The 13,430-nt window shown below is 37.8% G+C and overlaps 1 protein-coding gene across 2 annotated transcripts in view; it reads left to right on the top strand.

The window, feature by feature from the left end:
* Positions 1–203: 203 nt before the first annotated feature.
* Positions 204–13,430, top strand: part of CEP152 (centrosomal protein 152) — a 48,234-nt gene continuing 35,007 nt past the window's right edge. Inside the window, exons 1-3 of one of the 2 annotated variants that reach the window (XM_063640707.1) lie at positions 204–483; positions 5,327–5,420; positions 13,280–13,383. In XM_063640707.1, coding sequence (XP_063496777.1) covers positions 239–483; positions 5,327–5,420; positions 13,280–13,383 — 443 coding nt within the window. In that variant the 5' untranslated portion in view covers positions 204–238. The remainder of the gene's footprint in view (positions 484–5,326; positions 5,421–13,279; positions 13,384–13,430) is intronic. The other variant, XM_063640708.1, reaches the window with a different exon arrangement.

The raw sequence follows: 13,430 nt of genomic DNA on the forward strand, positions 1-13,430 counted from the left end.
TCCGCCCACCGGGCGAGCTTCTAGTCGGCGATTGGAGGCGAGTGCTCCTAAGGGTCTCCGCCCCGTGAGTTCGGTTGTGACTAGGAAGGAGCTAGAGCCATGGTAAGGGGATTTGCTAGAAGTTGGTCTTCCGCCAGGACTGGAGTTTCCTCGCGGTAACAGCCTCTGTGGCCTCCGGTGAGTTCTGATTCACGGGTGGGCTTGGACCTGGGGTTAGAGGAGTTGCGGGGTTCTCGGGATGCTGGCTCACGGTTCCTGGGGGGCTGACCTGCCCCCTCCCCAAATCCCGCGGTGGTGGACTGCCCGCATGTTGCGGGCTCAGCTTTTACCTTTAACATGTCATTTAGACCTCTTCATTCCTCCAGTATCCTACTTAGAAGTGACATATGGGAAGCCCGCCTCGTTTCCAGGCTGCTGGGGTCGCCCCGGGACCCTACTCTGCGGACCCCGCCTTGGTCACCCTGGCGTCACGCCTGGCTCACAGTAGGTGCTCTGTGCACGTGTGTTGACCGAGTACAAGTGACGCTGGCACCCAAAGCCAGCAGCCCCGGGCCTCCTGGGCCCCGTGCGGCTTTGATTATGTTTGCAGTGCCGTAGCTGACGCAAAACAGTTCCTCAAGGTCATCCGTTCAGCCTGTGAATGCTTATTGTGTATTAGCATTACTCGCTCCGCTCTGTGGCAACTTGAATCAATTTGTCCAAAGTGCTGTCATTAGCGCTGATCACAAGATGTTGTGATCATTTGTTTATATGTCTATTTTCTTTCCCTCCATCATGTCCTGTTAAACTTTGTAATCTTGAACAGTGCTTGGTAAATTGTCGAATGAATGAATAGGGTGCCTTCACCAGGTGTTGCAAGTCTAAACCGGGCTATGTGCTCTGGCTATTTCCATTCTAGAAGGCGAGTTATGTCAGCAAGTAAGTAGAATTTCTCAACTCCCAGTGCAATTCTTAGAAACCCCTTTTGTGGGGGTTTATAACCCTTTCTATATCGTAGTCATGAACTCGAGTCTGATTTAAGCCTATTATCACCTTATACCTTCATAGTGCGTGACAATGAACATGCACTCCCTAGGCAGGTGAATGCACTCAACTAAAGAGACGCTGAAGTTGAAGCCATAGGAAAAGCATAAGAAATATAGTCTGAAAGTGCAAAGGAGTGGCTAACTCCATGGGGGAACAGGCTTGGGAGGGCATCCTGAAGGAGGGTGGCATTTTTGTTCCATAGGAGGTTGCATTATTTGAATTGACATTTCTCATAGGCTGCACATTCACCTTTTCTCAGATATGCGGAATCCTCTTTATTCCCTTAACCTCTTCGGTAGCTGGCAGACTCCTATTCATCAGTAATAATGTCATAGTAGTAATAAAACTAGAATGTATTGATTGGTACATAGTGCTAATTACTTTACATGTATTATCTTGTGAATCCTCAGAATCAATCTTTGAAGTAGGTATTGTTTTTACCCCTATTTCTTTAACGTAGAAGCAGAAAGTTTACTCAAGATTGCACTGCTGAGAAATAGAGCCAGAATAGAGCCCAGGTTGTCTGAATGAGTGCCCTCATTCTTAGAGCCACTTATAGCCATATTTGTGTCCTTTAAGATTTATTTCTAATCTAAAATCTCTTTTTTTCTGTAAAACTCCTCTAAACTATCCTTTCTTCTTAGGAAAAGTTAATTTGTGCTTTGTACTTTCATCTACGGAATTTATTACAATATTTTATTGTAACTGTTTATATCAGTCGCTCTATCTAAGAGAGGATGAGCAGAGACAGTGAGCTCCTCATGGCTGGTACCGTGTCTTAGATGCATCTAGGATATGATCTGGAACACAGTGGGTATTCAATAACATTTTATTGAAATAATGAATTCGTATAAGGTAACATGCCTATATCATATTCAGTCAACAAATATTTGTTATGTGCCTACCATTTGCAAGCGGGCAGATACATTTTAATTCTGCCTTCAGGGTGCTTATAGTTTATTAGATGAAGCAAAAACAATGCTACTTTTGCTTTGTAATCTTTTGTCCAAATAAACACCCATTGGTTTTGTTGCAAGGAGGGCAGAGAAAACAACCGGGGACAACAAAAGGAATGCTGGGTCAGAGCATCCATCTGAGTGTAACAACAGGACTTACTTTCTATAGTCTTGTTAAGGGTTCAGAAAAAGTTATCTAGAAAGAAAGTCTACCAGACTGCTATTGAAGAAGAAAACCAAAACATACTGTATACTTAATCTGCATCTTGATTTCTTAAGTGGTCAGACATGAGTCAATAGATATAGAAAATTTTCATTATTTTTACTAGTGGCATAGTATTGACAAATTAATTCAAAATAATTTTACTAGTGTAAATGTTAATTTTTAATATATTAATATTGATAGTTTTCAAGATGGTTTAGCAGTTGATATTTTCACCAGCAACTCATGAGCCATACAAAATACAGAATAGTCACCACTGGGTGATAACAAGTTTTTTTTTTTTTTTTTTTTTAATCTAGTGGTCGAAAATGGCATATTGTTTAAATGGCACTTCTTTGAAACATCACAAGCTTAAGCATCTTTTCAAACTAATTGATTTACACTTTTTAAAATAAATTGTCATGTCAGTCGCCCAATTTTATATTGGATTGTCTTTTTCTCATTTCTTTGTAGTAATTTTATATTGGGACTTTGTCAGGTGCTTTGCAAATATTTTTCTCATTCTTATTTTTCTTGACTTTGTTATTGATGCATTTTTTCATGCATAATATTTGACTCGTTAATGATGTCTTTTGCCTTAAACAAAATTTTATTTTTTGTGGTTAGGTTTCCATCACATTTCTCTTTATGGCTTTTGGGTTTACTATCTTGCTATTTTTTTTTTAAAGAAGTCTCTTTTGTTGTTCTGAATATTATACTAAAGTCTCTGATAGCAGTGATAATGAGTGGTGATTAATAAGGTATTAGCTTTTATTTTAAGTCTCATTTAAAATATGTATTACCTTTTTACTATATATATATTTTTAACCACATTAAGTTGATCAGATTTCCCTTTATGTCTGAAATCATTTCTTAAAGTCTTTTATAATTTATAGTTCTGATAAGGAAAACTTACACCTTTTCCTCTTTAGTGGGGGAGATTTTGGTCTTTTCAGGTATGTTTAGATGTCTTCTTTTAATGACATGTTTTGGATTTAAAATAATGTTAAAGATATATACTTTGATATTTTACATTCTCTTTACTTTAAAAACAAAACCATAAGTATTCTCTATCTGAGAAAAAGTAGCTTTCTATTTAAAATATTAGTAGCTATGTTTTTAGCAATAGGCTCTTATAAATCTTAATGTTCTTTTTCAATAATCAACATCAGTTGATGGCAGGTTAATAAAGGATTGGAACAAACCTCTCTTCTCTAACTTAATGAAGGAGAAATTAACCCAAATTCCATATTTTGTCTTGTATTTATATTTAAATGAAAGAAAGGTAGAAGACACAGAATTCAGAAGCAGAAAGGATTTTTTCTGCCTGGGGGATTCACGAATTTCTTTAAGGTCCAGCTTAATTTCATCTCTTTTAAAGACATGGGATTTAATTGGGCTAGTATTTTCATTATATATAGTGTTCTGTAGATTATTTAGTCTATTTGCATAGTGGAAAAAAATCTAGAGACATGAGATTGTGTGTTTTTCCTTCACCATTTCATGTTACAGGCTCTTTATCATACTCATATCTTCGTCTTATGTTGATATACAAAAGGATTCTTGTAGATAGATTTATTTTCTTCGATATGCATGTCTCTTCCCCCCTTTAGCCCTGGAACAAGGGTAGAAAGGAGTAGGTGTGGTCTGAGAAGCAGAGGCTGGAGGGTTTTAAGTTGGGGTAAAGAGTCTTGAGTTGATATGAGTTAAAAGGGACGGGTTGGATGTAGGGACCAGAGAGGAAGGGGATTAGAAGGTAGACTGCAAATTAGAGGTTGGCCAAGAAACGTAACTCAGTCTTTGAAAAACAAGAACTTGTCATAGGGGGATTTTCACCACTGAAGTTCATATGTGTGTTAATCTTTAATACCATATTCATCTATTCTAGCTTGCATATTTTCTTTTCACACTTTAATATCTATAACATAGACTGCGTCCTAAAATTAATGTTATGTCATAATTTGATTGGCTACATCTTGTTCCTACTGCTACAAATGGAACTGCATCATAGAATCAAAGACATCTTAGATCTGATGAGATGGGATATTGTCTGCTCTAGGGCTATTGGCTTCCACAAAAGTTTGTGATATAGTTCGTATCCGTTAAGACAAGGGAGCTAAGTTCTCTATGGTAAAATGCATTTGGATTGTTGGGTCTCCATGCTTCTGATTTTACTTCCAATTTAGTGACATTTTAGAGCTTGAAAGGTGTAGTGAATGAGTTGTGGCTCAGGCTCACATCCAAGTGCATTTCATTGGCGTGAACAACAGTGGACTGAATGGAGGGCAGTGTTAGGCCAGGTAATTGATGACACCTGCCTGCTTTTTTGTTGGGCTTGTTCAGAGCTTTGAAGTTCTGAGGAGTTTATGTATAGTGTCAGGATCCCTAAGTATAATTTAAATCAGCAGCAGCTTTTTTGAATGTAAGTAGTTGAAAACCCGTTTCCTGCTGCTGCTTCTGCTGCAGCAGTGACTGCTCCCCAGGGAACTCTTGCTGTTGCTTTTGGAATTGAAAGTCCACAGTGGTGGAGCTTCACAGCCTTCACTTCTGTTTTTCCCGAGTATATTGCCAGAACCTGATTTTATCAAGCTTAAGAGGAGGACATTTAAGACTTATATTTTGTTATGCGCTCTATGGCGTTTACTGAGTTGTAAATGGTTTCTGGGTAGCAGTCATTCACTCATGATTTAGGGGCCCTCTTCTTGTAAAGCGTGATATTTGGATTTCTGATATTAAAAAAATGAAGCAACAGGGTACTGCCTGTGCCATGTTTAATATATTACATTTGAAATTTTGTTTGAGCTTAAGATTTTTACATTTGGCACATTTCTAGTTTATTATTTATAGTCATCTTATTTTTCATGTGGGCAAAAATCTTACTGTTTTATACTTTTCAGACCACTAGAAAGGTCTATTCATAGTTTTATTACCTATTTGCATTTTTTCTTTTCCATGAATTGCTGTCATATAGCTATTTTCTATGAATCACAATTATTTGTATTGGCCATAACTGAGTTATACATATTTTCTCCCAGTCTGTTTCTGTCTGTTCACTTTGCGTGTGTATGGCATGTCTTCTGCAGTTTGTTCTGGGGAGATTTGATGGGGTATTCGGAAGCCAAGCATCTTTCCCTTCCCACAGGAGGACCATGTCGGTAGACTTCGGCAGTGTGGCACTACCACTGCAGAATGAAGATGAGGAGTATGACGAAGAGGACTGTGAAAGAGAGAAAGAGGTAAGCTGCTAAGAAAAGAGACACTAAACCCAGTCTTTAACAAGTTTTATTTCTTGACCAAAATTATATTATCTTGTGTCATTTTGAAGGGATTTGGATTTTTTTTTTTTTTTTTTTTTAAAACAAAACAACCCTAAAATCTGCTTGCCATTTAGACTGAAAAGGTGAATAAGTGGAATGCTTCTGTTTTGGAGACAAGAATAAAACACAACTGTGAATAATACCATCAGATAAATGGTTAAATTTTTCTTTTCATTTAGGAGGTAATGGTTGGCTTTGGAAGTGGAAGGTTAGTTTCTAGGTGCTTGTAACATTGCCATGAACAAGTCTGACAAGGCTCTTTGCTTTGGGTAGTTTACATCCTAGTGGAGGCAGATAATAAGTAAACAAGTGAGTAAAGTAATTTGAGTGAGTGATAATTTATCATTGATAAATGACAGGGAAACAAACTGGAGTGCTATGAAAGCAATTGGTAGGGGATTGCTGTAGATGGGGTGGTGAGGGAAGATCTGTGGGAGGAGGCAATATTTGAGCTGAGACTTGACTCATGAGAAGGAACCAGCCATGCAGAAGCCTGAGGAAGAGCAGTCTAGGCCAAAACACCAATGAGCGTAAGCTGGGAAGTTGGGAAGAGATCCCGTGTATGCCACAGATCATGTGGAGCAGCCAGAAGGCCATGGTATTGGGTATATATGAGCCAGTGTTGGGTGGTAGATGTGGGTGTCAGATCATGGAAAGCCATGATAAGGTGTTTGTATTTTATTCTAAGAGCAATGGGAAGCCAGTGGAGGATTTTAAGCAGGGAACAGTGATATCATATTTTAGAAGATCTTTCAGAAGGCTGCATGGTGAATAGATTATAGAAGGAAAGGAATAAAAGGGAGAGACCATATTATTTATATATAAAGTGTTTAGCAGAATTCTTGGCACATAGCAAATGTTCAGTAAATGGTGGCAATAGTAATAGCAGCAGTAATAGTGTTATTGGTGGAAGTCAAGTTAGTTGTTTTGCTTGTTTTTAGTGTAAGTCAAATTTCTTGATTGTGATAAAAGGCTTCTTTTGTCCTGACACTATTTTTTATATGACCTATTTTCTTACATGTAAAGAAATCTTTTTTAATAGTTATTGGGGACCATTAGTATTAACTGGAAGCAAGGAATAGGGTCAGCTGACCATTGCTCATGTGGCTGGTGGTAGAATTAAGGCAGTGATAGAAAACTGGCAACTTGCTGGATTTGGTTCAGACAGGTATTGTTTGGTTGCAGAGTACTTTTAAAAAATTGAATCTGTATTTGAAGATGGGAAAATTTTATGCAGCACTGCAGAGTCTCTGGCTTATCTAAAAAACATCCAAAGCCCTGGCCACACCTGGCCTGTATTTGCACATGGCAGCAGGCAGGCTGGAACCGAGCAGTGGCTCTCCTTCCCCAGCTGGCCACAGTCCCCATTTCTCACACAGACAATGGGCTTATGCACTCAGACCTGCCTGCTTCACTCTGGTAAATTCTCTGCCAGGGCCCTGAGGGCATTTGAGTTTATGACCCTGGTGAGGGTTTCCGGATTTTGGCAGGGCCCCTCACAACAATTGTTGTGGCAAGGATGGGAATGAGGATTTTCTGTTACTTTGAACCTGCAGCATGAGGTTTTCATGACTGGGCTTGGATAGTTGGCTGGGGTTTTAGCCACTGGGATTCTTGAGAAGGTCAGTTTAAGTAATCACTACTGTAAAGAAGAAAAAATATTTTGACAGGTGATTTTTCATTGAGAAATATATTGGATAGATAGGGTGTTAGAGAGAGCTTACTGCCAGTGTATTGTGTGGTTAAAATTTTAGAGGGGATACTAGTTAAGGAGGCAATGAATTCTAGATAATATAGAAAACAGCTATTTGGGATCACCTCTTTGATAGATTGTATGCTGGGATAGGGAATTTCAGGGGAAAAGTTATTCTTGAAAGATCAAGTATCTAAGAATGAGTATTTCTAGCAGAGTGGAAGGATATATAGCTGAATTGACTCCAACGTGATGATTATGGTTAAATTTGTAAAAAACTTCATGTTAATAAAAATATTTTTACTTTAAAAAATAATTGCTGCAAGGGAAAAAGTGAGATGAGAGGCTAGAGAGGTTCAAATTTTAGTAACAAACTTCGGAACTGTTCACAAATCTTCAGCTGTATGTATACTTTGTCACTACAAGTTAAAGTAATAAATTGGGTGGTCAAACCCAAGCTTGCATGCATATCTAGAAGGTTTTCTAACTATCTCAGTCTTCCTGACCCAGCAATAGCCAAATGGTTCACAGCCTTAAGAGATTAGAGAAAAAAAGCTGTTTTTTTCCTATCTACCTGGTTGGTAGCTTTGGGACTGCGGCTTTGGGATTGTGGCTAGGTTATAACTGTTAGCAGTGGGCTAATGCATATTGCTTTCTCTACTTAGTGAATCACTTTGTGTTCAATTTGCTGATGTGGGAGGAATGCCTTCATCCCTGATGATGTGCTATAAGGCTTACCAGGCATACCACATCTGACTCATAGTCTACCCTGCTAAGGGTTTGTGAGAGCCTCTCTTGATGCATGGTTGGATAGTCCTGATTTTCACTGCCTGGGATGAAAGGCCAGTTGCTAATACAACCTGTTTTTCCAAGCTGTGTTTAATTTTGTTGTTTTGGCGCCAATTGGGATTTTGTCCACATGTGCCCATATCCCAATGAATACACCATTCCAACCTTCATGCCATCCTAATGAGCAGCTTTACAATTATGATTTTGCTTTTTCCATTTCTATTCTCTCCACTGTTTGCATTGAAGATCAAATGGAGAAAGTGCCTTTAACATTCAGAAAAAGGAAAGGATTTAGTAAATACTTTATTCAATATTTAGAGGATATTTAGACCAGTGGATCTCAAGCTAGAGACCATCACAAATATACCCATATTTTGGGGAAAAAAAAAAAGAATTTTGTAGAAAAGTCCTATAATCTATTTCTAAAGTGCTACAACTCTTAATGGTACATTAGTAAAAGTTGGCCCACTGTGGGTCAAGGCATAAAGGCATAGTAGAGAGGTACATAAACCACAGCTTCTCACGGTGTTTCAACTGAAACTCTATCTCTTAAAAATAGTCGACAGAGCAGATGAGGGTGCAGATCAGTGAGGATGATGACATCATAGAGATATGTATCATGTCAGTTAATATCAATTAATTGTCACACATTACTTACGTTTCTCCTAACTGGAGGACATTACTTTCTGATTGTACCACTTGAGAGCTGCTGGTAATACTTGTCTTTCTTGCTGAGAAGGAGATCTCATCCAGAGCAAACTTTTCATTATAAAGCTGTCCCAGAAAATAATTCAGAAGCTCTTGTATTAACTCATTCATAATGTAACAATATGACTTTGCAAAAATGCTTTTCACCTAAAGTCTCTACACTTGTGATTGCACAGTCGGATATTACAGAGATATAGTTCTTTTTTTTTTTTTTTTGAGATGGAGTCTCGCTCTGTTGCCCATTTGGAGTGCAATTGCAGGATCTCGGCTGACGCTGCCTCCCAGGTTCAAGCGATTCTTCTGCCTCAGCCTCCCAAGTAGCTGGGATTAGAGGCATGTGCCACCATGCCTGGCCAGTTTTTTTTTTTGTATTTTTAGTAGAGACAGGGTTTTGCCATGTTGGCCAGGCTGGTCTTGAACTCCTGACCTCAGGTGATCCAACTGCCTCGGCCTCCCAAAGTGCTGGGATTACAGGCGTGAGCCACTGCACCCAGCCCCAGATAAAGGTCTTTTTGTAATAGGCATGCTTGTTATAAGCCTCTTAGTTGTTGGTAAAGCCACAGCTTAAAGAAGATTGCCATTTTGGACTCTCACAGTCAGCTGGAGTAGACATGTACTTTCTGCAATGTCACCAGAAGTAGCTCTGTGATTGTTGTTGGTTCTAGATAGTAAAATTATCTGTTTATATGTGTATATATTCTGGAGCTGGTGATTTGGGGCAGAAATACTTGGTAATCTATGATATCAAGATACTATTTGCTGATGATGGGTCATTTAGTGATGATGGGTCATTTAGTGTTGATGTATTTGAAAATGATCTGGAGTAGAAAGGTAGATGGTTTAGGTAGCAGGTGGCAGATAGAAACTTGCACCTGGCAATACTGACTTGGTTTTTATAGTGGTACTTCTCTAATAGAATAATAAAGCTCCATTGAGCTCAGCATCATGTATTTTAGAGGCAAGGTTTCCATTGCATAGCCTTTCTTCCACTTTTTAACTGCCTGGTTTGATGTAATTGCGGAAGCATTTTGATATTTTGTTTCCACTAGAGGGAGTTGTAAAGCTAGTATTTGTTTACATTTAGCGTGTATCCATGAAAGCATTATTTAATAATTCATATTTGAAAATATCAGAATCTTTTTAGAAGCGTACTAAGAGGTCACCTGTTCAAAGGGAATATGACCGTTAGGTATTCCATTTGCTACCCTTTCTCTTGGGAGAAGATTATTGTATGGTTTGTAACTTGAGGCCTCTTACCTTCATGAGTATCGAGGATTATAGGCTCTGAAGATAATCTGTTTAGTTAATTTAAGTTGAAAATCCTAACAAAAGGTTTACATGTTCTCTGTTTTACATTTGCCCCTGAATGTAGGCTTTTGTATATCCTACATGGGTTATTGCAAAGTGTTTTGTTAACAAAGTTCTTTGAGTAAAATGCTCTCTTTTTTTTTTCTTTTTAAGAAAGAAACATGAAGTAGAAAGGGAGGGGAGTCTATAGAATGATTCTGAATTTATTTCAACTGAAGCCTTAGAGTGGCAAATTATCTTTCTTACAGGGAAGGTATCTGTTAAATTTTTTAACTCAGTTAATACACAGTAATATCCTATTGAGATTGCTGCTGGCTGCCAAAAAGCAGTCTGATGAATTTTAAATTAATGAGCGGTATTAAATCTTATCACTTATAAGGATTGTTATTTCTGTTCTTGAATCTGTATTTGGAAATTTGATAGATCTTTACTGAGGAAAATTTATAGTTTCTAAATTTTTCTATTTGGTAACATGCATAACTAGATATGGCAATTTTGTGTTTTATTGCACAGGGTTCAGTGATCAAAGGGCAATTTGACAATGTATATGAGGAGGGCACATTTTGATCCTGGGAAATGGAAACACTGGAGGTGGGATTTTGTTCCTGAATGGCCTTATTTAGGAGGACTTCATTTAGCTTTTCTCTGCCCTGAAACTTATAGAAAGCCAGGGAATATGACCCAGCTATGCCAAAGAACTTGATGGATAAATTTTTTGAAGATAAATTTTAAAATGTTAGCATATATGTAAAATATCTTGCAAGACTCTAAATACTATAGGGATGATTTTGCTAGTTGATGTTTATGTATGGATCCAGAAGCATTTTGATTAGCTGATTGCTTATACTCAAATTAATTTTTCTCTGTGGATGCCAATTTTGTGGTGTCACAAAGCTACAATAACTGCTGAATTATTACGTAGTTTTTTGTTTTTGTGCGGGGAAGAAAATGTACTCTTCAGATGTCCCTGTCAAGGCACCCCTGAATTTTAAGGCTATGTACTTGAACCTCACTGAAGGTTTAGAAGAAAATATTCTTTCTGTTCAGGAGTCTTTACTTAATGTAAATATAAAAGATTTGTTTTATTTTTCCTCGTGTAACATGTGGGGGTAGTCTTTTTGTTTGTTTGTTTGTTTTTTTTTTTTTTTTTTTGAGACGGAGTCTCGCTCTTTCACCCAGGCTGGAGTGCAGTGGTGCGATCTCGGCTCACTGCAGGCTCCGCCCCCCGGGGTTCACGCCATTCTCCTGCCTCAGCCTCCCGAGTAGCTGGGACTACAGGCGCCTGCCACCTCGCCCGGCTAATTTTTTGTATTTTTGGTAGAGACGGGGTTTCACCGTGTTAGCCAGGATGATCTCGATCTCCTGACCTTGTGATCCGCCCGCCTCGGCCTCCCAAAGTGCTGGGATTACAGGCGTGAGCCACCGCGCCTGGCCAACATGTAGGGGTAGTCTTTTTCCTTAAAGCAGTGATGCATAATTATAGACAACAAGTGGTACTACTTTTAAAAGACCTCATAGATGTGATTATTTTCTCTAGTACATTTGTGTCTTTGTAGAATTGCTTTGCTACCTTTCATTTGAGGCATGTTGTATACAAATATGTTGATGTGTTCTGTTTTGTTTTTCATGTTGTGTCTTTTGTATTTCTTGTTTTTTAATATCTCTCAGTCAACTCTGATATGGCTAATTCTCAAAATGATTTTTCGAGTACCTTGCATGTGGAGATGAGCAATAAATGAGGGTCTTGCATGTTAATGTTAGCGTTAAACAGTTTTAAAGATGAAGATAACTTTTCCTTGAAGAAAATATCTTTCTCTTGTTGCATCCTTAGAAGACAAACGGATTGAGAAAACCTTAAAAAAAAAAAAAAAACCATCCAGTGAATATGAGAAATAAATATAGAGTGAGGAAGTATTCCCACCCACCTCCAACATACTCTATTCCCATTCCCAAATTTTATTTCACCAAAGCTCAGTTAAGAATTTGGGGCATTCCTTTCAGACCTTCCATAAAATATATTTATTTAACTTTTACTATACATATTTTGTTTAAGAAACTTTTTTTTTTTTTGGTAATTCTTAATACTCAGATGTTTTATGGACACATTCCATTTCTTTTGTACTAATGACAGGTAAAGTGGAAAAAAAAAAACATGCTATAGACCAGGGAGCATCTCATTTTTTTTTTTCCTGAAAGGTTTTACAAAGTATTTAAAGTCTTTAAAATCCACTTGCATAATATTATGGGTTTGATTTATGTACTTTGGAGGGATGTAATCAAGTTGTTAATTAAACTGGTGCATAGATTCTTAAAGAGAAGTAATTAGAAACAGTTTCCCTAAAAAGTATTTAGTAACATAATATTTGATCTTCTAATTGTTACATAATTTAAGACATATATTGGGATTTTTAGGGTAATATTATTATATTGGGTTTTGAAGAAAGAATAGATAGTTATTGAAATCCTAAAAGTTATTGAATTATGTCTAATAGACTAGCTGATTTATTCATCTTTTTATCATGTTTGAAATTTGAATTAATTTTGTCTATCTAGTTTATATAATAAGCAGAATGCTAAAACTGATTTTTTTCTAGAAAAAATAGAGAGAAATCAAATATTTAATGTCAGATTCAGTGTTATGCTTTTGCATGTGCTATCTATAGAAAACAGTCTTCCAACTCTTCTTTTACTCAGATGTTGTATGAGAGCAGAGTATTGTGTATCTTTTCATCTTTGGAATTAGATGGCTCTCTACTAATTAGTGACTCCCACGGGTTGCTACATTATCAGAGCATTTAAGGGCTTCTAGGCCACCTGCTGCTGCTGCTGTTCTCATCACCTGGCCAGAGTGCATCTGGCTACTCACATTCCCTGTGGGATGTCTAATTGTCAATTCCCCAAGGTCTGATTACTGGTAAAATGGGATTCTGAGACTTAGTCTGCCTGCTCTGTGATAACATAATACATTGATTGTACCATTATTGTGACTTGCTGTGTTTCCATAAAAAAAATTTTAAATTCTGCTCTATGTGTATTTAAATCTGAGACCTTCGTAAAAAAAAAAAAAAAAGCCTTCTGATATAAATCCTAAAATTATGCATTCCCCTTTCCCCAAGTGAAATGATGAATACAATTTGTGTGGAACTTAAGAAGTTAATGAAAGGAGGGAATTACGAACTTCTTTGACCTCTACAGTAAAAAACCACTCATTCCAAGGCAGCTTTGGCTTGGTGTCTTGTGTTTAGGTTGGTACAATATTGATGCAGACCTTTTGACTCAGTTGCAGCAGTTACTCACAGACCTTCCCCATGACATGCTGGATGACGACCTCTCCTCTCCGGAGCTCCAGTATTCGGACTGCAGCGAGGATGGCACAGACGGACAGTAAGCACCTGAAGTCACTTTCACTTGTATATTGCAATTCTATAAGT

Source organism: Symphalangus syndactylus, chromosome 5, assembly GCF_028878055.3.
Source record: "Symphalangus syndactylus isolate Jambi chromosome 5, NHGRI_mSymSyn1-v2.1_pri, whole genome shotgun sequence".
In the NCBI taxonomy this organism is placed as follows: domain Eukaryota; kingdom Metazoa; phylum Chordata; class Mammalia; order Primates; family Hylobatidae; genus Symphalangus; species Symphalangus syndactylus.